Source organism: Heloderma suspectum, chromosome 6 (genome assembly GCF_057233095.1).
Source record: "Heloderma suspectum isolate Gila_16-S chromosome 6, 16-S_ref, whole genome shotgun sequence".
Taxonomy (NCBI): domain Eukaryota; kingdom Metazoa; phylum Chordata; class Lepidosauria; order Squamata; family Helodermatidae; genus Heloderma; species Heloderma suspectum.
The window spans coordinates 115806093-115829007 of NC_139463.1; the positions used below are offsets into that span (position 1 = coordinate 115806093).

Genomic DNA, 22915 nt, shown 5'->3' on the forward strand with positions numbered 1-22915 from the left:
TCCCACTTCTTTGCCTTGAGAAACTCTTGGGTAGCTTTTGCTGTATGTTTTGGGTCATTATCCATCTGCAATATGAAGCGGCGTCCTATCAGTTTGGCAGCATTCAGCTGAATCTGAGCGGAAAGTATAGCCCTATACACTTCAGAATTCATCCTGCTACTTTTATCAGCAGTCAGGTCATCAATAAACACCAGTGACCCGGTTCCATTGGCAGCCATACATGCCCATGCCATAACACTGCCTCCACCACGTTTGACAGATGATGTGGTATGCTTTGGATCATGAGCTGTTCCTTTCCTTCTCCATACTTTTCTCTTCCCATCATTCTGGTACAAGTTAAACTTGGTTTCATCAGTCCAAAGAATCTTATTTCAGAACTGGGCAGGCTTTTTTAGGTGTTTGCTGGCAAAGGCTAATCTGGCCTGTCTGTTCTTGAGAGTTACCAGTGGTTTGCACCTTTTTGTGAAGCCTCTGTTGTTGTTGTTCAGTCGTTGTGTCCGACTCTTTGTGACCCCATGGACCATAGCATGCCAGGCCTTCCTGTCCTCCGCTCTCTCCCGGAGTGTGCTCAAGTTCATATTCATTGCATTGGTGATGCTATCTAGCCATCTCATCCTCTGCTGTCCCCTTCTCCTTTTGCCTTCAATCTTTCCCAGCATCAGGGTCTTTTCCAGTGAGTTTTCTCTTCGCATTAGGTGGCCAAAATATTTGAGCTTCAGCTTCAGTATCTGTCCTTCCAGTGAGCACTCAGGGTTGATTTACATTCATAAAGCCGTCTCTTGACTGCAGATGTTGACAATGACATGCCTACCTCCGCAAGAGCGTTCTTGACCTGGCTAGATGTTGTGAAAGGGTTCCTCTTCACCATGAGCAGAATTCTGCGGTCATCCACTTTAGTTGTCTTCTGTGGTCTGCCAGGCCTTTTGCTGTTGCTGAGCTTGCCAGTTAATTCCTTCTTTTTCAGGATATTCCAAACTGTTGTGTTGGCCACTCCCACTGTTTTTGCTATCTCTCTGATGGGTTTATTTTGTTTCCTCAGCCTAATGATGGCCTCCTTCATTCGCATGGACACCTCTTTGGACCTCATGTTGAGAGTTCCAGTGAACAGCTACCAAATGCAAATATAACACTCAGAACTACCTCCAAGCCTTTTATCTGCTTGATTGGTTGTGGGGCACCCCGGAAACAGGCCACACCTGGCCATGCAGCTGCTTGTCAGCCATTCGTTCCATTACTTACGAGCCACCAACGATTGGGGGGGGGGGTGCATGCCACTGGCTGTCCTTCCTGAATGTTTAGTACCCCACTTGTGTCAAACCCCTTGAATTACAGCTGAAAGTCCTGACTTCGCTCCCATCTGGGTGTGTTTCCTTTCGGCTTCAATATGGTGGTGTACAGAGGCCAACTGCCAAAACAGTTATCCTTGTTCCAATATTTCTGGCCCTGACTGTATTTCCGGTCACCTATGGCGACCAGGAAAGTCATTAAACACACGGCTAGACTAGGAGTCCTGGGTTCAAATCCATAGTCTGCCATGAAGCAAACTGTGTGACCCTGAGCCAGTTACTCTATCAGTCTAACCCACCTTACAGGATTGTTGTGAGGATAAAAAGTGGTGTGGTGGATGTACTGTGTATACCAGCTTGAGCTCTTTGGGGGAAGGGTAGGATATAAATGTAGTACATAAAGAAATCACATAGGCCCTTGACTGTGTAGGGGTTTAATGAATCAAGGATCATGGCAGCAGCTAGCCTGCTAACTGGTGCATGGAATTAGGACTATATTACACCTGTCTTGAAAGACCTACACTGGTTGACAATTGCTTTCCGGGTGCAATTCGAGGTGTTCGTGTTAACTTTTAAAGCCCTAAATGGCTTAGGACCTGGTTATCTAAGGCACCACCTGTCTTGTTATGAGCTTGCCTGGGTACTGAGATCAGCAGGAGAGGCCCTTCCGTGGGCACCGTTACCCACAGAGGCCCATTTGTCGGGCACACATGAAAGGGCTTTCTCCAGTGTTGCCTCCCAAACAGTGGAATGAACTCGCCCCAAGAACTACGATTGGCCCCCCGCTCTCTTGGCTTTTAGAAAGGGTGTCAAGACACATCTCTTTAAATGTAGCCTTTTAAACTATGTCGCTTTTTTAATGTTATAATGTTTTACTGTTTTTAGTGGTCTTTTTTTTTTGCATTACGGTTTTATTATTTTAAATTGCTGTGCACTGCCTTGGTGGCTGTTGAGCAAATAAGCCGGTCTGTAAATGTATGTATGTATGTATGTATGTATGTATGTATATAAGTAAGTAAATACACACACACACATATATGAGAAAGATAGCGAGACTAACAGAATATTTTAAAAAATATATTTTAAGCTATACACACACACACACATAAATAATTTTGGTAGCTCTGAATACCTGAAGCGAGAGCAGTCCTCCCTAACCTAGCAGCCTCTGGATACATTGGGACTATGAATCCCATAATCACTAGCCAGTATGGCAGCAAATGATGGGAGCTGGAGTCTAACACATCCAGAGGCTAGAGAAGGCTGTGCTAAAGAGAAACTGGGAGGAAATTCTAACTGGCACTTTAGCTCTGATTATTCAGCAACTCTGCACACCTTGCAGTTTGCTGTAAAAACAAACAAACCTGCACACGCTTACCCTCGTTGGTTTTGCGTAGCACATTGATGATGTCTGTCTGCTCTAGACTTAGTTCATCGGCCTGGGCAGCTGTATAGGCCTCAGTGCACTGCACCTGGGGGCAGTCTGAGGAGAGAAAGCGGTGGGAAAGAATGAGAGGCCTAGTGTGTGGGTGGCGGAATAATCTTTCCCTGGTGTACAGAAACAGGTGAAGGGGGGAAAAAGGATAGAGAACAAATGTCTTCTGTGTGACACACGCCCACACAGACCGACCCACCTATCAGCAGATGTTTTGGTAGCCCTCTCCTGGAATGTCTTACCAGCATTCCAATTGCAGAGGAGGAAGGGTCAGCCACGGAATGTTCGAATCGGTGCTGTGAAGGAAGTGGAAAGTCTAGTGGGCTGGGGGGAAAACCAGACAGAGGGCACAGGGACCCCCATCTTCCCTTGGCAGGAAGGTTGGGTGGAGGGACAAGAAGCCAAAAGGCCAAAGGAACTGGGAGAGAACCTGAATTTCACATACTGCATTAAAAAAATTAAGAAAAAAACCCCCAGAGTTTAAGTCGAAACAACACTCATTCCTGGAATCTGTATTTAAAAGATTAGGGTATAACCCTGGAACATGTGAATTAATCTGCACAAGGAAAGAACATTGCAGGGCCAAGCTTTATGAGAGAGGACTATGTTTGCATGTCCTATCTATCTATCTATCTATCTATCTATCTATCTATCTATCTATCTGCACCTGTGGTGGATGTGGGGTGATTCAGATTGGACCCACAGCACTGGAGGAGGTAGGGTTTTCTCCAGTACAAATCTCACACATGCACACATAGAAGCTGCTGTTCGCCTGGTTCGAAAAAACGTACAGGTACCATTAGAGAGGCATGGCTTTCAAACAGGGTTATGCTCAGAGCCCCTCTTAATGGACCCAGAGGCAATGCTAGGGGAATCAGGCGCAATCCAATTCTGCAGGCAGGACGCACATTTTAAGAAGTAGTGGTGATGGTCACAACGGAGCGGACAGGGAAAAGAAGAAAGCAAAAGGGCCTTACCCCAGTCCTCGTAGATGGTTTCCTGTTTGCCACTGGGCTGCGATTCGTGACAGGGGAAAGCACCCATCCAACGGTGCATATCTGACCTGAAACCAAGGACAAATCCATGTCGAGAGTCTTTTGCATCAGTGGACTGGTTCTGGACAAAGCAGGTAAGTGAGAGAGGGAGTGTAGTGCAGTGGTACAGTCAGAACATAAAAAATTAAAGCCTATCTAAGTCCAGAATTCCATCTCAAAACAGTGGTTGTGCCTAGAAGGCTCTGGAAAGTTCACAAGCAGGATATGATCCTGAGATCCACCCTCAATTTGTTCCCAGCAGCTGTTACTCGAGAGAGATCCTTGCCTTTGAACACGGCAGTCCCATACTATACTCTTTTTAAGGGGCTCCTGCCTGAAACCCTAGAGAGGCGCTGCCAGTCAGCGTCAACAATACTGGGGCAGATGGACCAGTGGATTGACTCGGTATAAGGCAGCCTCTTGTGTTCCTTTTGAGCTATGCTGGCTAACAGCCACTGGTACACCTAGCTCCCATGAATCGTTCCATCCTTTTCAAAGGCGATCTAGGCCGCCACATGAGTTCCACGTTAATTTGGTGTTGCATAAAGTATTTCTTTTTATTTGTCCTGGTCAGAACTTGGCAACACATCACACTCACGAAAAGGTTCTGCCTGTTGAGGATTCTGAGGACCACAAAGCACGTGCGCGCACACATGCGCGCGCACACACACACACAAAACCATGAAGGGGATAAAACACACACACACACACCTCTCAGGGATGCTGCAATTGTAAGATTCTTGCACTGAGCAGAGAATTAGACAACATGACCTTCCAACTCTTAATAGGTTGTTCACATGACACGCTAACCCACAGTCAGTGGTTGACAGTGGGTTACTTTGATCCGTGGGTTAGCGTGTTGTCTGAACGCAGCCAGGGTGGCTTTTTAAGCACGCAGTGTGGCTTATATTCTCCGACAGGCCACCTTGAGAACCCATGGCTTGTTGTTGGGTTGTTTAGGGTGGTTAACTAGCCACCCTGCGTGGTTAACAAACCACCCTGGCTGCATTCAGGCAACACGATAACCCACCCTGAGGAAAATATGCTGCCGCCAGACAACATGCTAATCCATGGTTCAAAACAACCCACACTTAACCACTGTCTGTGGGTCAGTGTGTTGTGTGAACAGTCCCTAAGGTTCTATAATTTGCTATACTCTCCATTTCCACCGGCTGATTCCAAGTTCTAGTGCTATGAAAGGGAACAGTCCACTCTCCTCGTGCTCTCCACACCGTTCAAAAACATCAGGGAGAGTTGTTGTTACCAACTCTACCCGCCTCCCCAAGCCACGCCACTCACTGTGTTGGGGCGCGGCAGAGGCGGTCGCTACTCCGCCCCTGGTGGTTCTCCATCAGCGTCAAGTAGAAGCTGTTCTCGGCGTTATGGCTCGTGGAGGATTCCCCGCAGCCCTGGGCCTGAACCAGCGAGCGATGGGCGTAGTCCAGCACCACAAAGCGTTCTGAACTGCAGAGAAAGGGGGTGAAGGGGGCGGGTGAAGCACAGAAGAGAACTGAGTGACTGCTAGGCCTGGGTGTGTTTGCACACAGAACCCGTTTCCTCTCAGATGCCAGTTGTCTAGGGCAGGGGTGCGGAACCTCTTTCAGCCTGATTTAATTTTGGAGAAGCTCTCAGGGGCTGCATGCCAAGTTGGGCGGTGCCAAAGGCAAAGGGGACGGAGCCAAAGGCAAAATGGGGGGACCCCAAAAATACATGTTTTAGAATGAAGCTCTTGCTGCCAGGAGCTAAGCCTTAGGAAAGGTGTTTCAACCTTTTTAGAACAGGGAGAAAACTGCTCAAGAGCCAGGAAACCACCAAATAATTGGTGGTCAGGGGAAAGGGGGGCAGTGAAAAGGAGGGGAGCCATCTGGGGAACTCTCGAGGGCTGGATTTGGCCCCTTGGCAGGCCGGATTTCACCCCCTGGCCTGAGGTTTCCTACACTGGATTCCATTCCACTACCCATGTGGAATAAACGGTGCATGTGCATTCCCACAGTTACACCATGCAAGGGCAGAAACTTGCACTGGGGGCATTTGGAGACTCCGCTTTCATAAAAACACAGGGAAAAAAGCAGGTTTCCAGCCCTCAAGAGTGAAGCAACAGACATGGAAGGCGTGCAGCTGATCCAGGCTCAAAATCTGCAGAAGCACGTAAGAGGTTGAAGACGGTCACCCATCATGATTCTCTGCCCCACAAATGACTCAGGTGCACCCATTTCTGGCCACCCATCACATTGACCCCTATTCAGCGCGGACACAACCTGCCCCGCTTTGAGCAAGAGGCCTCCCGGCTCACCTCTTCCGCTGGGTGACGAGCAGCAAGTCGTTGAAGAGGAACAAGTAGATGGGCACCAGTTTGGGCTTGGTGCCAAAGATGGTGCCCCGGTGCACCACCTCCAGCAATTCACCCTGCTTTAGGAGCTGCCGGCTCTGGGAGATGATGGGAACGGCCTGGATCGGGGAGAGATCAAAAGGTGATTGGAAAGGATCCCCAGGGGCTGCCTGGACTCTTGCGGCAAGACAGGAACATCTACCTAGAGGTCCACAAAACATCACTGCAGGCAATCCAAGAAGCAGCGTGCCTGCAAAAATGCACAAGTTTGCAGAGCAAACTGCTCCAGAACACTCATGCGGAGTATGCAAAGTCCTGGTCATGTGTGCTGCTTTTTTTAAAAAAGAAAGGGCCACAGCCAAACCAGGCGACTGCCTATGGTGCTAAAATTCCAGCATGTCCAGGGAACATGGCTGAGAGCTCTCCGATTTCTAGTGGCCACCCAATGCGTAGACACAACCGTCAAGGAGAGGAAGTAAAGACAGACATTCAGAACGAAAATGGGAAAACCCTATCCCAGTCAACTCTTGAACATGCGGTGCTCGATCGTTATGCTGCTTAGCATCAGACAGAAGGCGGGAGGGGAACGGCAGCATTGTAATTCACCACTTTGGGCCGGCCATGGCCGCAGAGCACTGAGGCAGGGCCCTGGTGGGCTGGAGGGAGTCCAAAGGAGGTACAAGGCTGGACATATCCTAACCTTAAGCTTGTCAAACTCAATCTTGCTGGCGATGTGGATCAGCTCCTCCATGTGACGCATGCGGCCCACCTCAGAGTTACATTCTTCTATTATCTTAGCCAAGAGATTTGGGAAGAGGGAGAGGAGAGAGAGGAGAGTCAGTTCATCTGGGGGCCATCGTGAGACTACGGACTTACTGTAAAGGGAATGGGATGCTCCAGAAACATACTGCATTAAAAATATATGCGTGGGAACTGCAACAAAATGTTGAAGCATGACGTGATCCTATTCAGAGTGCCAGCCAGGCAAGCCATGCCCTTTTCCAGGATATTCCATTCCATCTCCCCCCCCCCCCAAGCATTCTGTGGCCATTAAGCACGCTCAGTACTCATCGGCGTGTTTTTTTGGTGGTGGGGGATCTCACTTAGGGCACAATCCTATACATGTTTAGACAGAAAAAGCCTTTTCAGACTTTTTCTGTCTAAACATGCACAGGATTGTGCCCTAAGGGTATTTTTTTTTTTTGTAGTTCTGCAAACCTTGGGGCTCCCCTGAACACAGACGTACACCCCTCTTGCTTCTCAGTGCTTTGTCTACATAGCCACTGGCATTCAGCGCCTGAGTTCGTTATTAGAGGGCGTGATATTAAGTGTCATTATACGATATGGGAAGGTCAGAACTCAGGAGTAGGTACGATCCCTGGCAGCTTCAAAAGGATATCCCATTGGATGACTGGGAAAGAGCCTGTGGAGAGCCACTGCCTATCGGGGTAGAGTACACTGGGGTTGTTGGAGCAATGGACTAACTCAGTCTAAGGTAGCTGCACAGGTTCATATACGTTAACAGTCATCCTCACCTTGGAAACAGAGGACAAAGCTTTCATGGCGTTCTGCTCTCGCGGAGAACTTTCTTCTGTTCGGCGCAGGATGTTCTAGGGAGACAGGAATAAACTCAGAGGTGGAGGGAGGAAGGGCCTTAAGACGCAGCCTCCCACTCTGATGGGCTAAGGCAGCCTTCCAGATGGGTTGAACTACAAGTCCCATCACACCCAGTCAGCAGAGTGTGCTGGTTGGAGGTTACGGGAATTGTAGTCCAACACATTTAGAGGGTAGCAGGTTGTGGGTGGCTGCAGAGGGACTAATGATTTTCACATCTTTCTTGCTTCAGGGAAATAAAGCTTTTCCCCACATTGACTCATCTGCTGTGAACCACTGCTTGTTGCAGAGGATTCTGGGAAGGCACATTTCCTGCATACAGAGTGCCCAGCCAGGCCTGTCGGGCCTCGCTGTAGTAGCCTCACATTAACTGGGCATACTGTAGACAACGCTCAATGCTTCCCCAGCAGCTCTGGGGAAGATGGACAGTGGAGGGCTCGTCTGCCAAGACTAATCTTTTCATTTGCGGAACTCCTGAGACACGCTCCCCAGGGACCCCCAGAACACAGGTTCGACTCACTGGAGTTAGGCCTCTCAGATCCAGCCAATAAAACTCAGGAAAAGCCTTCCCTGACATGGTGCCCTCCAGATGTTTGGGGCTCCAGCTCCCATCACCCCAGCCAGCATGACTAATGGTCAGAAATGCTGGGAGTTGTAGTCCAAAACATTTGGAAGGCGCCAGGTTGGGGAAGGTTGTTCAAGTGGTTAGGCTCCCAACCACTGGATCCCATGCCATACCAAGATCGGAAGGAGGGAGAGCACCCCCGCTTGCTCAGCTTAAACCCCACTCCTCAGATAGCATGGAAACAGAATCCAGGAACCTTGCAGCAGCGATGGGCACCCCACAGCCTAAAGTTCGAAATCCTTGTGCAAGCGATCAGTTCAGACCTGATCCGTTCCTCCTCTGCTAGTTTGCTGGGCAGGGAGGAATAGGCGGGGAGAGAAGTGTGGCCCTGCCCACTTTGGCTCTGGCCCCTCCCACTGCCAGCATGTCCCTCCCCCAAGAGATCCCCCCTCCCAAGGGCATGTGACCCTTGACAGGGAAAGAAAGTCCCCCGCCCCTGCCTTAGAGCGACGACACTATCAAGCAGAGGACGGCTCCCACATCCTCACCTCTATGAGCATCTTGATGCGGGTGATCCTCTGGAAAGGAAGCAGCAGGAAGGACATAAAAGGCAGCCGCTGGCACTGGGGCAGCTCCTGGAGCCGGGTGACGACAATGGCGAACTGGGGGTTCTTTTCCCTGAGCGGGAAAGAGAGGAGGCCACTCGGGTCAGGAAACAGGGCTCAGAAATGCTACAAATGGGGCTGCAACAACGTGTCACAGCGCAGGCTGCTCCTCTTCCGGATACTCCGTTCCTGATGTCCCTTGCCGGCAAGCAAAGACCGCTTTAATTCTAGAAGGCCTTTGGCCTGTAAGCGGGTCTGTTGGTTCGGATGCTGTTTTTATTCTATATTTGTTATGTTTTTATTGTATTTTAAGGTGTTTATTGTTTTAATCTATTTTAAATTGTTTTTGTAAGACACCTTGATTGCCATTTTTTGGTAGAAGTGCAGGGTATTAATCAATCAATCAATCAATCAATCAAATAAATACATTCCCCTTCCCTCTATCAGCCAGCCAACGTTCCATGGCCACCGAGTATGCTCAGTTCTCATTTGGCAGTTTTTGCCCCACCCCCTGCCCCTCTGGGGTTCCCCCCCCACCCTACATTCCAGGCAAGCTTAATGGAGCTCCTCCACAATGCTTCAGAGAGCAGCACAATCCCAAGGACACCCAACTCTATCTGTTTTGGCATGATTTGCACGCAACTATCTGAATCCAAAATTGCTAGACCCACAGCGGGAGGAGTTCTCTCATTCTCTCCTTCCTGTTCCCATCTAGAGGCGTTTCAAACAAAAGCATCAATCCAACAGACTCTTTTCCTCTCTGGCTGCCTTTACACTAAAGAAAAAAACCGCAGTCCTCCCATTGCAGAGCCTTTCCGCATTTACAGCGGGCTCCCTGATGGAAACCACGTGATAGCTGAGGGAAAGCTTTTAATTTTCAAGGTTCCATAGAGATCAATAAAACAGTGCCATCTCGTGGCTGTTTTATAGCGTAACAATCCGACTTAAATAAATAATTCATTATTTCCGGATCTTTTTGAGATGGAATAACCAGGAAATACCTCTGGATGTGCCCTGGAGGTTGACGATGTCATGAAAAGAACCTGAAACCTTCTGTGAGTGAGTAATCGTGATAGAAGGGGCCGCAGTGGCTTAGTGGTTAAGATGCTGAACTGCAGACCGGAAGGTTGGCAGGACAGCAGTTCGAGACCTGAGTGCTGCGTGATGGAGTGAGCTCCCGTCTTCAGTCCCAGCTCCTGCCAACCTAGCAGTTCGAAAGCAAGGAATTGCGAGTAGATAAATAGGTACCGCCTCGGCGGGAAAGGTAACAGCGTTCCATGCACCTCGGTGTTCAGTCATGCCGGCCACATGACCACGGAAGCGTCTTCGGACAGCGCTGGCTCTTCAGCTTAGAAATGGAGATGAGCACCACACCCTAGAGTCGGACACGACTGGTTGGGGACACCTTTACCTTTTTAATCGCGATAGAAGGATAAAAGCTCCGTGTAAAGAAGCCCTCCCCCTTCATGGATCACTGCCTTGTTGTGGCGAAGGGGCTTGCGTAACTCAGTGAAGCCATAAGCTATGCCGCGCAGGGCCACCCAAGACGGACAGGTCATGGCAGAGGGTTCTGACAAAATGTGGTCCACTGGAGAAGGAAATGGCAACCCACTCCAGTATTCTTGCCAAGAAAACCCCATGGAACGTATCACAAGGCTAAAAGATATGACGCCGGAAGATGAGCCCCTCAGGTCGGAAGGTGTCCAATATGCTACTGGGGAAGAGCAGAGGGTATTTCCAAGTAGCGCCAGAAAGAGTGAAGCGGCTGGGCCAAAGCCGAAAGGACACTCAGCTGTGGATGTGTCTGGCGGTGAAAAGAAAATCCGATGCTGTAAAGAACAATATTGTTTAGGAACCTGGAATGTCAGATCAATGAATCAAGGTAAGCTGGAGGTGGTCAAACATGAGATGACAAGATTGAACATCGACATCTTGGGAATCAGTGAACTAAAATGGACAGGCATGGGCGAATTTAATTCAGGTGACCATCATATCTACTATTGTGGGCAAGAATCCCTTAGAAGAAATGGAGTAGCACTCATAGTCAACAAAAGGGTGGGAAAAGCAGTACTGGGGTACAATCTTAAAAATGATAGAATGATCTCAGTACGAATCCAAGGCAAACCATTCAACATCACAGTAATTCAAGTCTATGCCCCAACCACTGAGGCCGAAGAAGCTGAGGTTGATCGGTTCTATGAAGACCTACAACACCTTCTAGAACTAACACCAAAAAAAGATGTCCTCTTCATCATAGGGGATTGGAATGCTAAAGTAGGAAGTCAAGAAATCACCGGGATAACAGGCAGGCATGGCCTTGGTGTACAAAATGAAGCAGGACAAAAGCTAATAGAGTTTTGCCAAGAGAACATGCTGATCATAGCAAACACTCTTTTCCAACAGCACAAGAGGCGACTCTACACATGGACGTCACCAGATGGTCAATATCGAAATCAGATTGATTATGTCCTTTGCAGCCAAAGATGGAGAAGCTCCATACAGTCAGTAAAAACAAGACCTGGAGCTGACTGTGGCTCAGATCATGAGCTGCTTCTTGCAAAATTTCGGCTTAAATTGAAGAACGTCGGGAAAACCACTAAACCGTTCAGGTATGACCTCAGTCATATCCCTTCTGAATATACAGTGGAGGTGAGGAATAGATTTCAGGGATTAGACCTGATAGACAGAGTGCCTGAGGAACTATGGACGGAGGTCCGTAACATTGTTCAGGAGGCAGCAACGAAATCCGTCCCAAAGAAAAAGAAATGCAAGAAAGCCAAGTGGCTGTCTGATGAGGCTTTACAAGTAGCTCACAAAAGAAGGGAAGCGAAAAGCAAGGGAGAAAGGGGAAGATATACCCAACTGAATGCAGAGTTCCAGAGAATAGCAAGGAGAGACAAGAAGGCCTTCTTAAATGAACAATGCAAAGAAATCGAGGAAAACAACAGAATGGGGAAGACTAGAGATCTCTTCAAGAAAATTGGAGATCTCAAGGGAACGTTTTGTGCAAAGACGGGCATGATAAAGGACAAAGAAGGCAAGGACCTAACAGAAGCAGATGAGATTAAGAAGAGGTGGCAAGAATACACAGAAGAACTATACAGGAAAGATCTGAATGTCCCTGATAGCCATGATAGTGCGGTCACTGAACTTGAGCTGGACATCCTCGAGAGTGAAGTCAAGTGGGCCTTAGGAAGCATTAGTAACAACAAAGCTAGCGGAGATGACAGTATTCCAGCCGAGCTATTTAAAATCCTAAAAGATGATGCTGTTAAAGTGCTGCATTCAATATGCCAACAAATCTGGAACACTCAACAGTGGCCACAAGACTGGAAAAGGTCAGTTTACATTCCAATTCCAAAGAAGGGCAACGCCAAAGAGTGTTCAAACTACCGCACAATTGCACTCATTTCACATGCCAGCAAGGTGATGCTCAAAATCCTACAAGCTAGGCTTCAGCAGTATGCGAACCGAGAACTACCGGAAGTACAAGCTGGGTTTCGAAGAGGCAGAGGAACTAGAGATCAAATCGCCAACATTCGCTGCATCATGGAGAAAGCAAGAGAATTCCAGAAAAACGTCTATTTCTGCTTCATTGACTACGCTAAAGCCTTTGATTGTGTGGATCACAACAAACTGTGGCAAATTCTGAAAGTGATGGGAATACCAGACCACCTTACCCGTCTCCTGAGAAACCTGTACGAGGGTCAAGAAGCAACAGTAAGAACCAGACATGGAACAACCGATTGGTTCAAAATTGGGAAAGGAGTACGACAAGGCTGCATATTGTCACCCTGCTTATTTAACTTATATGCAGAGTACATCATGAGAAATGCCGGGTTGGATGAATCACAGGTCGGAATTAAGATTGCCGGGAGAATTATCACCAACCTCCGATATGCAGACGATACCACCCTAATGGCAGAAAGCGAAGAGGATCTCAAGAGCCTCTTGTTGAGGGTGAAAGAGGAGAGTGCAAAAGCTGGTTTGAAACTCAACATTAAAAAAACTAAGATCATGTCATCTGGCCCTATCACTTCCTGGCATATAGAAGGGGAAGAAATGGAAGCAGTGACAGATTTTACTTTCTTGGGCTCCAAGATCACCGCAGACGGTGACTGTAGCCATGAAATTAAAAGACGCTTGCTCCTTGGGAGGAAAGCTATGGCCAACCTAGACAGCATAGTAAGAAGCAGAGACATCACCTTGCCGACAAAGGTCCGTCTAATCAAAGCTATGGTTTTCCCAGTAGTAATGTATGGCTGTGAGAGCTGGACTATAAGGAAGGCTGAGCGCCGAAGAATTGATGCTTTCGAACTGTGGTGCTGGAGAAGACTCTTACGAGTCCCCTGGACTGCAAGGAGGTCAAATCAATCAATCCTAAAGGAAATCAACCCTGAGTGCTCATTGGAAGGACAGATACTGAAGCTGAAGCTCCAATATTTTGGCCACCTAATGCGAAGAGAAAACTCCCTGGAAAAGACCCTGATGCTGGGAAAGACTGAAGGCAAAAGGAGAAGGGGACGGCAGAGGATGAGATGGCTAGATAGCATCACGGATGCAATGAATATGAACTTGAGCACGCTCCGGGAGACAGCGCAGGACAGGAAGGCCTGGCGTGCTATGGTCCATGGGGTCACGAAGAGTTGGACACGACTGAACGACTGAACAACAACAAAAGAAGCCCTCTGTCTGTCCATCTTGGAAGCTAGTCTGGCATCAGTGCAGTCATCTTTTCAGTGCTAGGAGATGTACTTCTTTTCCCAGACATTTGGGCATTAGGTAGGGCCCAATAGTTGTGGGGGATCACTTTTTGTATTGTATTTTTATTTGTTTGAAAGTATGTTTTATGGTGTTTATTTTTATTTGTATTGTGACGATTACGGTTTATATTGATTGTGGAGGTTTTTCCCTGTTATATTAATTATGGATTTCTGTATTTGTGTATGTAAGTTGCTTCAAGACTGCTTTTCGTGGTGGGAAGCCACCCATAAATAACAACAACAACAACAATAAACAATTATAATAATCTCACACCCGCACACACACATACTCACATGAGGGTGCTGTAGGTCTTCTCCTGATATAGCTGGTTGCGCACATAGTCAATGTAAACTGAGAAGCTCTGCTGTGCATGTTCCTCCACAATATCGCAGACGTCCGAAATTTGCAGGCTCTCAGCCAGGCGCCCCTCTAGGTCTTGCAAGAATCTGCCAAGCGGAAGAATTGGCACCAGGAACAGCTATGTATGGGACACTCACAGAAACAGGGACAATGAGAGTGGGCTAGGTTTCTGTAAGCAGGGACGTCTCGTCCCCCCCCCCCCCCGACCCACTGGAGGCATTCAGGCATATGATTTTACACCTGCCACCAATCAAGGTGAGATGGCATACCCAGTGTTAATCAAGAGCTGATCTCCATGTTCGGAAGTATCACATGGTTAGATTTTTTTTTACATATTATAATAATTGGTATCTGTATCTGGGCTATACAAATTTTGCAATACCCCTGTCCCACATGCATTCCGAGTACCACGTGGTACACCCCCTGCAGGTGGCACATGATTTCTTCTGAACATGGAGATCAGCCTTTAATGACTGTTGACTAGCAGGCTGGGAATTGACCCACCACCATAGATCAGCCTCCTCTATTCTCCAGGATGGACCCTTAGCGACGTTGGAAAAGGGGCCAAGAGGGAAGGGGAAGAGGCAGAGCTGACCTTTCGCTGACCTCCTTGACTTTGCGGATGTTGGAGAAGAGGATGCGGTGTTCGCGCAGGAGGATGGTGGCTGCCAGCTCCCGCGACTCCATGAAGTGCTCAAGCAGAAGGGTCAGTGAGCGCAGGTACGAGGCCTCCGATGTCACCACCTCAAATAGGCTCTGCACATGAGGAACAAGGACCACAGAAAGAGGTGTCAATGGTGGGAGATCAGAAGAACCCAACACAGAAAGAGAGAAAGAAAGAGAGGACTGCTAATACCACTTAGGGTATTTATTTTCCTTTACATAAGTATTAAGAGTCATACTGAAGTGTCATGTAATGGCAGGGGGGAGTATCAGAGCTCCCACAACAGGCCAATTTAGAATCCATCACATGCAACATGGATGTAGAACCCACAGCCCACAGCCATGAGCAACTCCAGAGGGCGGGGCTCAGCTTTCAAGCCCCACCTCCCCGCTGTTATCTCCGATCTAAGACTGGAGATAACAGCAGAGATTCCACTGTGTGCTGCTCTCCCTCCCATTGTCATCTCAGATCTTTGTCGCAGTGTAAAATCAATTCACACTTTTGGGGATGCTCAATCATATCAACATCATATTATTTACAAACGCACGTCACAATCTCAGCTGCCATTATTCTGTTGCCCTCCTTAGAATGAGTTATTGCTATCAATAAAAACACACACCCGCCCTGCAAACCACAATTCATAAAGGAAACAACGATGGTCAGGGGACTGGAAACAAAGCCCTATGAGGACAGCCTGAAAGAACTGGGCATGTTTAGCCTTGAGAAGAGAAGACTGAGGGGGAGATAACGATAGCGTTGTTCAAGTACTTGAGAGGTTGTCACAGAGAGGAAGGCCAGGATCTCTTCTCGATCATCCCAGAGTGCAGGACGCAGAGTAATGGGCTCAAGTGACAGGAAGCCAGATTCCGGCTGAACATCAGGAAAAGCTTCCTGACTATTAGCAATACGATAATGGAACCAATTACTTGGGCAGGTGGTGGGCTCTCCCACACTGGAGGCATTTGAGATGAAGCTGGACAGCCATCTGTCAGGGATGCTTTGACTTGGATTCCTGCATTGAGTAGGGGGTTGGACTCGGTGGTCTTGTAGGCCCCTTCCAACCCTACTATTCTATGATTCTATGAACCCCCTCAGTCAAACGTTTGCACTCAAACCACAACCAAGCCCCAAATCCCGTTTAAAATTATCTCATCACGAGGAAATTAATCTCTCTGCCCCTCTGTGCTTTAATGTCAGCTTTTCCACTTTACTTACTTACAATGTCTGAATATACCACTTTACAACCACGACGATTCTCAGAATGTTCTGAGCCCAACAAGTTCCGCATTCACTCACTTTTATTTAGCCTGAGGCTGTAGTTAACCAGTAGAGCACATGCTTTGCATACATACAGTCCCAGGTTCGATTTCTAACACTTCCTGCTAAAAAAGACCAGGCTCCACCCGAGACCTGGCTAACTCACCTCCTGCATCTTCCTCTCCTCGGGGCTCATGTTTCCCAGAAGGCCGCTTTCCCGCACGGCAGGCAGCTCCTGCCAAAGCGTGCTGTGTGGAAGGGTACCACGAGGCCCGGCTGGCCCTTCGCCGGGGGAAGGGGCCCCATAGTCCGAACTGCTAAAGCTGCTGTTGCGGGGCACCGTTTGCCGTTTGATCTCCTTGGAAATCACGGCCTGGCGATAGGTTTGGTACAGGGGCTCTGCAGAGGGAAGAGACAGGAATGCAGATATGGATGTTTCAGAGAAAAGAAAGAGAGAGAGACCCAGCCCCGTTTTACAGAATTGCTAACAAATGGACCTGGCTTGGCACAGGTTGGAATAGTCCTTAGCTGGATAGAGCAAAGCCTTCAAGCAAATGTACACGGCTGCCAGAGTTGGACAAATTGTGCCCGCTCCATCTGAGTGACGCCATGCCTGCCCGCACCCCTAGGCACAGACCTTGCATGGTGTGCTCTACAGCCCCTGAAGGAGGCGTCTGTCCACTCCATTACCCTGAGGGGGGCTGCTCCACAGCAGGGGGCAAGGAGCAGGTGTATAACTTGGTCCCTCAGCCTACTAATCCTTGCTCCCTCGGCCTACTAATCTCCTCTGGCTTCAAACTGTATGGACTGCAAAGCTATGTGCCAGGGAGGGAAGTCTGCTCCCGGTGGCTGAAGATGTTAATGCAGGCTTTAACCAAATGGACACATTTAAATGGATTAAAATTAACAAGCTTAAAAACAAAATAACCCCGGGTTGCAAGCCCCTGGGGTCCCTTTAGTATGCATGCCGAGTTTCAGGTGTCTAGGTTTCACAGTCTTGGCATGATGGTGCTGACAGACAGACACAAATCCCTTTTTATTATGATTGGACGATAGCCCCAATCCAACACCACAAGGTGAGGCTATTCCAAGTAGGGGTGTATGAAACCCCACTTACCTCCATCCGCTGGGGCCCACAGGAGGGGGGAGGCAATCCGGTCCGGCGCGCTGGGGTCCACGGGGGGAGGGGGAGGCGATCTGTCCCTCCCCCCCCCGGAATCCTCCCCGGCTGCAGCCGGACTTCCAGCCGCAGCCAGGCTGCGGTCGCAAATAGCAACTGCTACGCCGGCCGCCATTTGTGACCCTACCAAGCCGTGATAAGCTACGTAAGTATCTACGTAGCCTATCCTGGCAAAAGGCAGGGATGCAAATGGTGGCTGCTACGTAGCCTATCACGGCTTGGTAGGGACGCAAACGTCAGCTGCTACGACGACTGCCATTTGCGGCCGCAGCAGCCCAGCAGTGGTCGGAAGACGACCCGGAGCCTCTGCCGGAGCTGCCGCCAGGTAAGTCCGTTCCGGGGGGGTTTCGGGGGGTGGCGGGGGGGAGTCTGTTCTGCCATGGACTCCGGGGGGCCGGATTCTAAAGAATCGGGCCTCACTGGAGTCTAGGGATGTACGAAAGTCACTTACCTTTTACGAAATTTGATTTGAGGTGGGGGGGAGGCGCTCCGTCCCTCCCCCCGAAATTCTGGCCGGGGGGGAGGCGCCCCGTCTCTCCCGCCACGAATCCTGGCCGGCCGGGTCTGCAAATGGCGGTGGCCGTAGCCGCTGCCATTTGCGTCCCTGCAGTCAGCCGTGATAGGCTACGTAAATCTTTACGTAGCCTATCATGGCTGAGTTAAAAACAAAACAAAACAAAACAAAACTGCGCATACGCAAATGGCGGCGCCCAAGGGCGCCGCTATTTGCGTTCCTTATTTTGGCACGTCTAGTCTACGTAAACATTTACGTAGACTACGGCGAAAATAAGGGGAACGCAAATAGCGTAGACGCTACGCTATTTGCGTTCCCCTTATTTTCGCCATAGTCTACGTAAATGTTTACCTAGACTAGACGTGCCAAAATAAGGAACGCAAATGGCGGCGCCCATGGGTGCTGCCATTTGCGTACGCGCGGTTTTTTTTTTGTAACTCAGCCATGATAGGCTACGTAAACATTTACGTAGCCTAACATGGTATTTTTTAAAAATCTAGCCGTGATTGGCTACGTAAATCTTTATGTAGCCTATCACGTTTGTTTTTTTTAAACTTGGAAATGGCAGCGGTGGCAGCCGGTTGGAAGACCGGCCGCCGCCGCAGCCGCCGCCGCTGCCAAACCGCTGCCGCCAGGGAGATTCGCCCAAGGTAAGTCCCGTCCCGGGGGGGGGGGGGGCGCAGGGGATGGCAGACCGTTTCGCCACCGATTTCAGGGGGCTAAATGCGCTGGCATTCGGCCTCCCCGAGATTTGTGGCGAAATTCTCTGACATCCCTACTGGAGTCCATGGCGGAATTCTCCAACATCCCTAATTCCGAGCCCCCTTCAGACATTTGCTCCATGTGTTCAAAAAACTCGGCGGGGGGGGGGGAGGTGAGGAACAGGGCCACGCACCCAAGCCCCCATGCATTCCAACAAGGGAGCCCATGGCCGTACTGCTGTGGCCTGGATAGGCACACAGGTTCCTCCACCTGATTGTGTGGGGCTTCCGGTCACCAGTTCGCATATATGCTCCCCCTGCAGACCTTCCGCCTGACATGCGGTCAGGAAGACAGAGAGGGCAGGCTGACGTTTGGGGTGGTGGCACAGCACACATGGGCATCCTCCTTTCTCTGCTCCAGACATTCAAAGACTGCCTAAATGACAGAAGGGGGCTACAACGACGATTACTCCCAGGTGCCGACAGAGATGCAGACCAGCACAGCTGTTTGGGGATGATAGGTACAGAAGTCAAATCACAAGCTATAGATTTGAAAACGTCCCAGGAGGCAAGCATCCCTTCAGAATAGGGAATACCAAGCTGAAATCATTTATCATACGGTGGACAGCAAACACAGGGGCTACAGAAGAATGGAATCAGGACGCGTCAGAGGCTTGGAGCTGCGACTTGACCGTAGAGCAGGAGTTTTGAACCTCAGGCCTGTGGAGCAAATCCAGCTTGCCTTGGGTCCCAATCCGGCCTTCCAGGGTCCCCCTTCCCATGACTGCCAATGGTTTTGTGGTTTCCCAGCTTTTGCGCAGTTTTCCCTGTTCTAAAAGGCTGGAATGCCTCTCCTAAAATTCAGTTACTGGGCAGTAAGAACGTTAAGCAAAAATAAGCTGGTGTTTTGGCCTGGCTCACTTTTGCCTTTGGCCCCACCCAGCTCTGAGTGCTTCTCTGAAACTGGATTTGGCCCTTGGGCTGAAAGAGATCTGACACCCCTGCTGCAGGGCAAGATGGGGGTGAAACAGTCACCACTCCATGCGCCTCTCTGCCTGATTAGATGTTTCCCCACACCCATCTCTCACTCACCGTCCTGTAGGCAAAGCGCCCAGTCAGGGCCCGTCGGGGACAGCACCGAGCAGCATCTTCAACAAAAGAGAAGCAAAGAAATCATAGCTCAGTGGCCATAGCTCAGTGTGAAAGAGCACCTGCTTTGCATGCCGAAGGCCCCAGGTTTGATCCCTGGCTTCTCCAGGTAGGGCAAGAATCCTGCCTGAAACCCTGGAGAGCTGCTGCCAGTCAGTGTCGACGATACTGGGCTAGATGGACCCATGGTCTGACTCAGTATAAGGCAGTTTCCTATGTTCCTAAACCCCTCAAATGGTATGTGACCCTAAGAAGAACCCTCCTAGTCAGACCAAGGATTGCGGAGTGCGTGGACTGCAGGAATGTGGGATCCGCTTCAGATTTTTTTTGATGGAAGGCCAAGATTCGCGATCAGATTTGGAGCAGGGGTGTGGAACCTCTGGCCCGAAGGCTAGATGCGGCCCCCAGGGGTTCCCCATCTGGCCCACAAGCTTCTTCTGCTGTTACCTCTGAGTGATTGAAGATACAAGAGTACTTCAAGGAAATTAAACATTAAAATACCTTGCATAAAATTAGGCAGTGCTTTTGCAGGAGTGAAGACGTTTGCATCGGGACTTACTTCTGAGTAGACTTGTTTAGAACTGAGCTGTGCTTTGCAGGCCTGAAAGCTGTTGCACTTACTTCTGAGCAGAGATGCCTAGAACTGAGCTGTGTTTTGTATGCTTGCTGGGAAACTGCCCAAATTGCTAAGAATTACATCTGTCCTTGGCTCTGCTTGGTCACTTGGCCCCACCTACTTCTGGAATGCCCCCCCCCCCTCGAGACCCTTCCCAAATTGGAACTTGGCCCCTGGGCTGAAAAAGGCTCCGCACCCCTGATTTGGAGCTAGGAGTGAAAAAGACATACAATTAGAATTAAGGAACAGGGAGTCTCTTGAGCACATTCTCAGCCCAAGAACTGGTTTTCAAATCTCAAAAACGATTCTCAGATCTTCCACATAAAAATCCCCTTTGGTACTCCCCAAACTTTTAAAAATTTCAGCTGATGAAGGAAGGGTGCCTTTTTGGGGTTGCTATTCATAAAGAACTGGGAGTCAGAAACCCCTGCTGATTAATCGTAGAATTTTAGATTTGGAAGGGAGTCTTGGAGCTAATCTAGTCCAATGTTTTTAATTATGTAATAATGTGTTGTCCTATATTATTATTATTATAGCCCCTTGAAGAAGGCCTCAAAAAGAGAGAGGCCGAAACATGCTGGGCTTTCCACACATAAAATGTTTGCATCTTGACACGTCTCTCTCCTTTTTGTGTCTACTTTGGATGCTTACCAGCCTTTGCACCTCTGCTTCCACTGTCGAACAGTTTACATGGTTAGAACATTTCTTCTAATATTTAGCCAAAATTGGCTTCCTTGCAATTTCCACCTGTTGGGTCTAGCCCTTTTCTCTGGAGTTCTACTGCAAATCACCCAGAAGATCCCATTCCACCTTCTGGCTGCCCCCCATCTGCCCCCCCCCCCAATCTAGACTAGCATCCTGTTTGCACACACAGGCATACTTCTAGTTCAGGATTCTGTGGACATAAGGAGGGGACACAAACACACCTGTCATTCGGAGCCCCGAACTCTGAGTCACCTGAAAAGCAGCATTCATTTTCACATCCACCTGGAGAGAAAAATGAGTGAAGAGTTAGCGAGGCATGGGAAAGGGGTGAGGATGGGGTAAGGGGGGGAAGAATATTGAATAAGGTGGCCTCCCAACTCCAGGGATTCCTGGATGAGACAGATTATCTAGATCCATTTCAATCTGGCTTCAGATCCGGTTATGGGAAAGAAACAGCTTTGATCACCTTGGTGGATGACCTACGCCGGGAACTAGACAGGGGGAGTGTGTCCTTGTTGGTTCTGCTGGACCTCTCAGCAGCTTTCGATACCATCGACCATGGTATCCCTCTGGGCTGCCTTGCTGGGGTGGGACTTGAAGGCACTGTTTTGCAGTGGCTCCATTCCTTCTTGGAGGGGTGGACCCAGAAGTTGGTGCTGAGGGACTCCTGTTCAACTCCCTGGCCATTGGCTTGTGGAGTCCCTCAGGGTTCTGTTTTGTCCCCTATGCTATTTAACATATACATGAAACCACTGAGGGAGGTTGTCCGGAGTTTTGCGGTTCAGTGTCACCAGTACGCTGATGACACCCAGCTCTACTTTTCCTTTCCATCTAATTCCAAGGAAGCTGTTGGGGTGCTGAACCGGTGTCTGTCGGCAGTAACGGACTGGATGAGGGCAAACAAATTGAAGCTTAATCCAGACAAGACAGATGTGTTCCTGGTCAGTCGAAAGGTAGATCAGGGAATAGGGATTCGGCTTGTGCTGGATGGGGTTACACTCCCCCTGAAGACACAAGTTTGCAGCGTGGGTGTACTTCTGGATCCAGCCCTGAGCCTGGATGCCCAGGTTCCAGTGGTGGCCAGGAGTGCATCTGCACAGCTCAAGCCAGTGTGCCAGCTGCGCCCGTTCCTTGAGATGTCTGACTTGGCCACAGTGACACATGCCTTAGTTACATCCCGTTTGGATTACTGTAACACGCTCTGCGTGGGGCTGCCTCTGAAGAGTGCTCGGAAACTTCAGCCGGTTCAGCGAGCTGTTGCCAGACTGCTGACTGGGGCTGGCTAGAGGAAACGTACAACTCCCCTGCTAAAACAGCTTCACTGGCTCCCAGTCTGTTTCCAGGCACAATTCAAAGTGCTGGTCATGTTCTATAAAGCCCTATACGGCTCGGGTCCAGGTTATCTGAAACACCGTATTCTCCCCTATGAGCCTGCTCGTGCCCTGAGATCTTCAGGGGAAGCCCTTCTCGCTGTCCTGCCACCATCACAGGCACGCATGGTGGGAACATGGGAGAGGGCCTTCTCGGTGGCTGCCCCAAGGCTCTGGAACTCCCTTCCCAGGGAGGCGAGACTGGCACCCTCCTTGGTATGCTTTCGCAGGCATGTAAAAACTTCTTTGTTCCAGCAGGCCTTTGGGGAAAGCTAGTCTGGACCTGTGAAAATGTGACATATGGATACTACTTTTGTTGTGGTGGTTATCTTTTAACGTTTTGATATTTTTACAATTTTAATATAGATGATTTAATTATATTTTTAACTTTTGTACCCTTGTATTTATATTTCTATTTATAGGTTTTAATTATATACGTTTTAACATTGTAAAGCTGCCTTGAGTCCCAGTAAAGGGGAAAAAGGCGGGATATAAATATAAATATAATAATAATAATAATAATAATAATAATGGTGATGATTATTATAATTGTTACCCCCGACCCCACTACACACAAGGTAGAGATACATCTGTGGAAAACCCAGGAATCGCTGCAGCGCAACCCATGGCAAATGAGTGCCTAGCTTTTCTCAGCTGACAGCACAATGGCAGCAAGATCTAGGTAACTCAAAGCAAGCGAGCCAAGCTGCATTCTTTGAAGGGAAAGTGAGGGAACACAAAAAATCCTTTGCCAGTCTGATCAGAGG

At 49.1% G+C, this 22915-nt stretch overlaps 1 protein-coding gene across 1 annotated transcript in view; it reads right to left on the reverse strand.

The window, feature by feature from the left end:
• The window catches only part of LOC146342684 (rho guanine nucleotide exchange factor 15-like), a 28933-nt gene that overhangs the window by 5065 nt on the left and 953 nt on the right, over positions 1-22915 (reverse strand). The window contains exons 2-13 of the mRNA XM_084806227.1: positions 21000-21060; positions 19401-19456; positions 16080-16312; positions 14588-14748; positions 13926-14078; positions 8812-8941; positions 7620-7694; positions 6785-6877; positions 6049-6203; positions 5055-5219; positions 3699-3784; positions 2665-2769 (exon numbers count right to left, since the gene is read on the reverse strand). Coding sequence (XP_084662353.1) covers positions 2665-2769; positions 3699-3784; positions 5055-5219; positions 6049-6203; positions 6785-6877; positions 7620-7694; positions 8812-8941; positions 13926-14078; positions 14588-14748; positions 16080-16312; positions 19401-19456; positions 21000-21060 — 1473 coding nt within the window. The remainder of the gene's footprint in view (positions 1-2664; positions 2770-3698; positions 3785-5054; positions 5220-6048; positions 6204-6784; positions 6878-7619; positions 7695-8811; positions 8942-13925; positions 14079-14587; positions 14749-16079; positions 16313-19400; positions 19457-20999; positions 21061-22915) is intronic.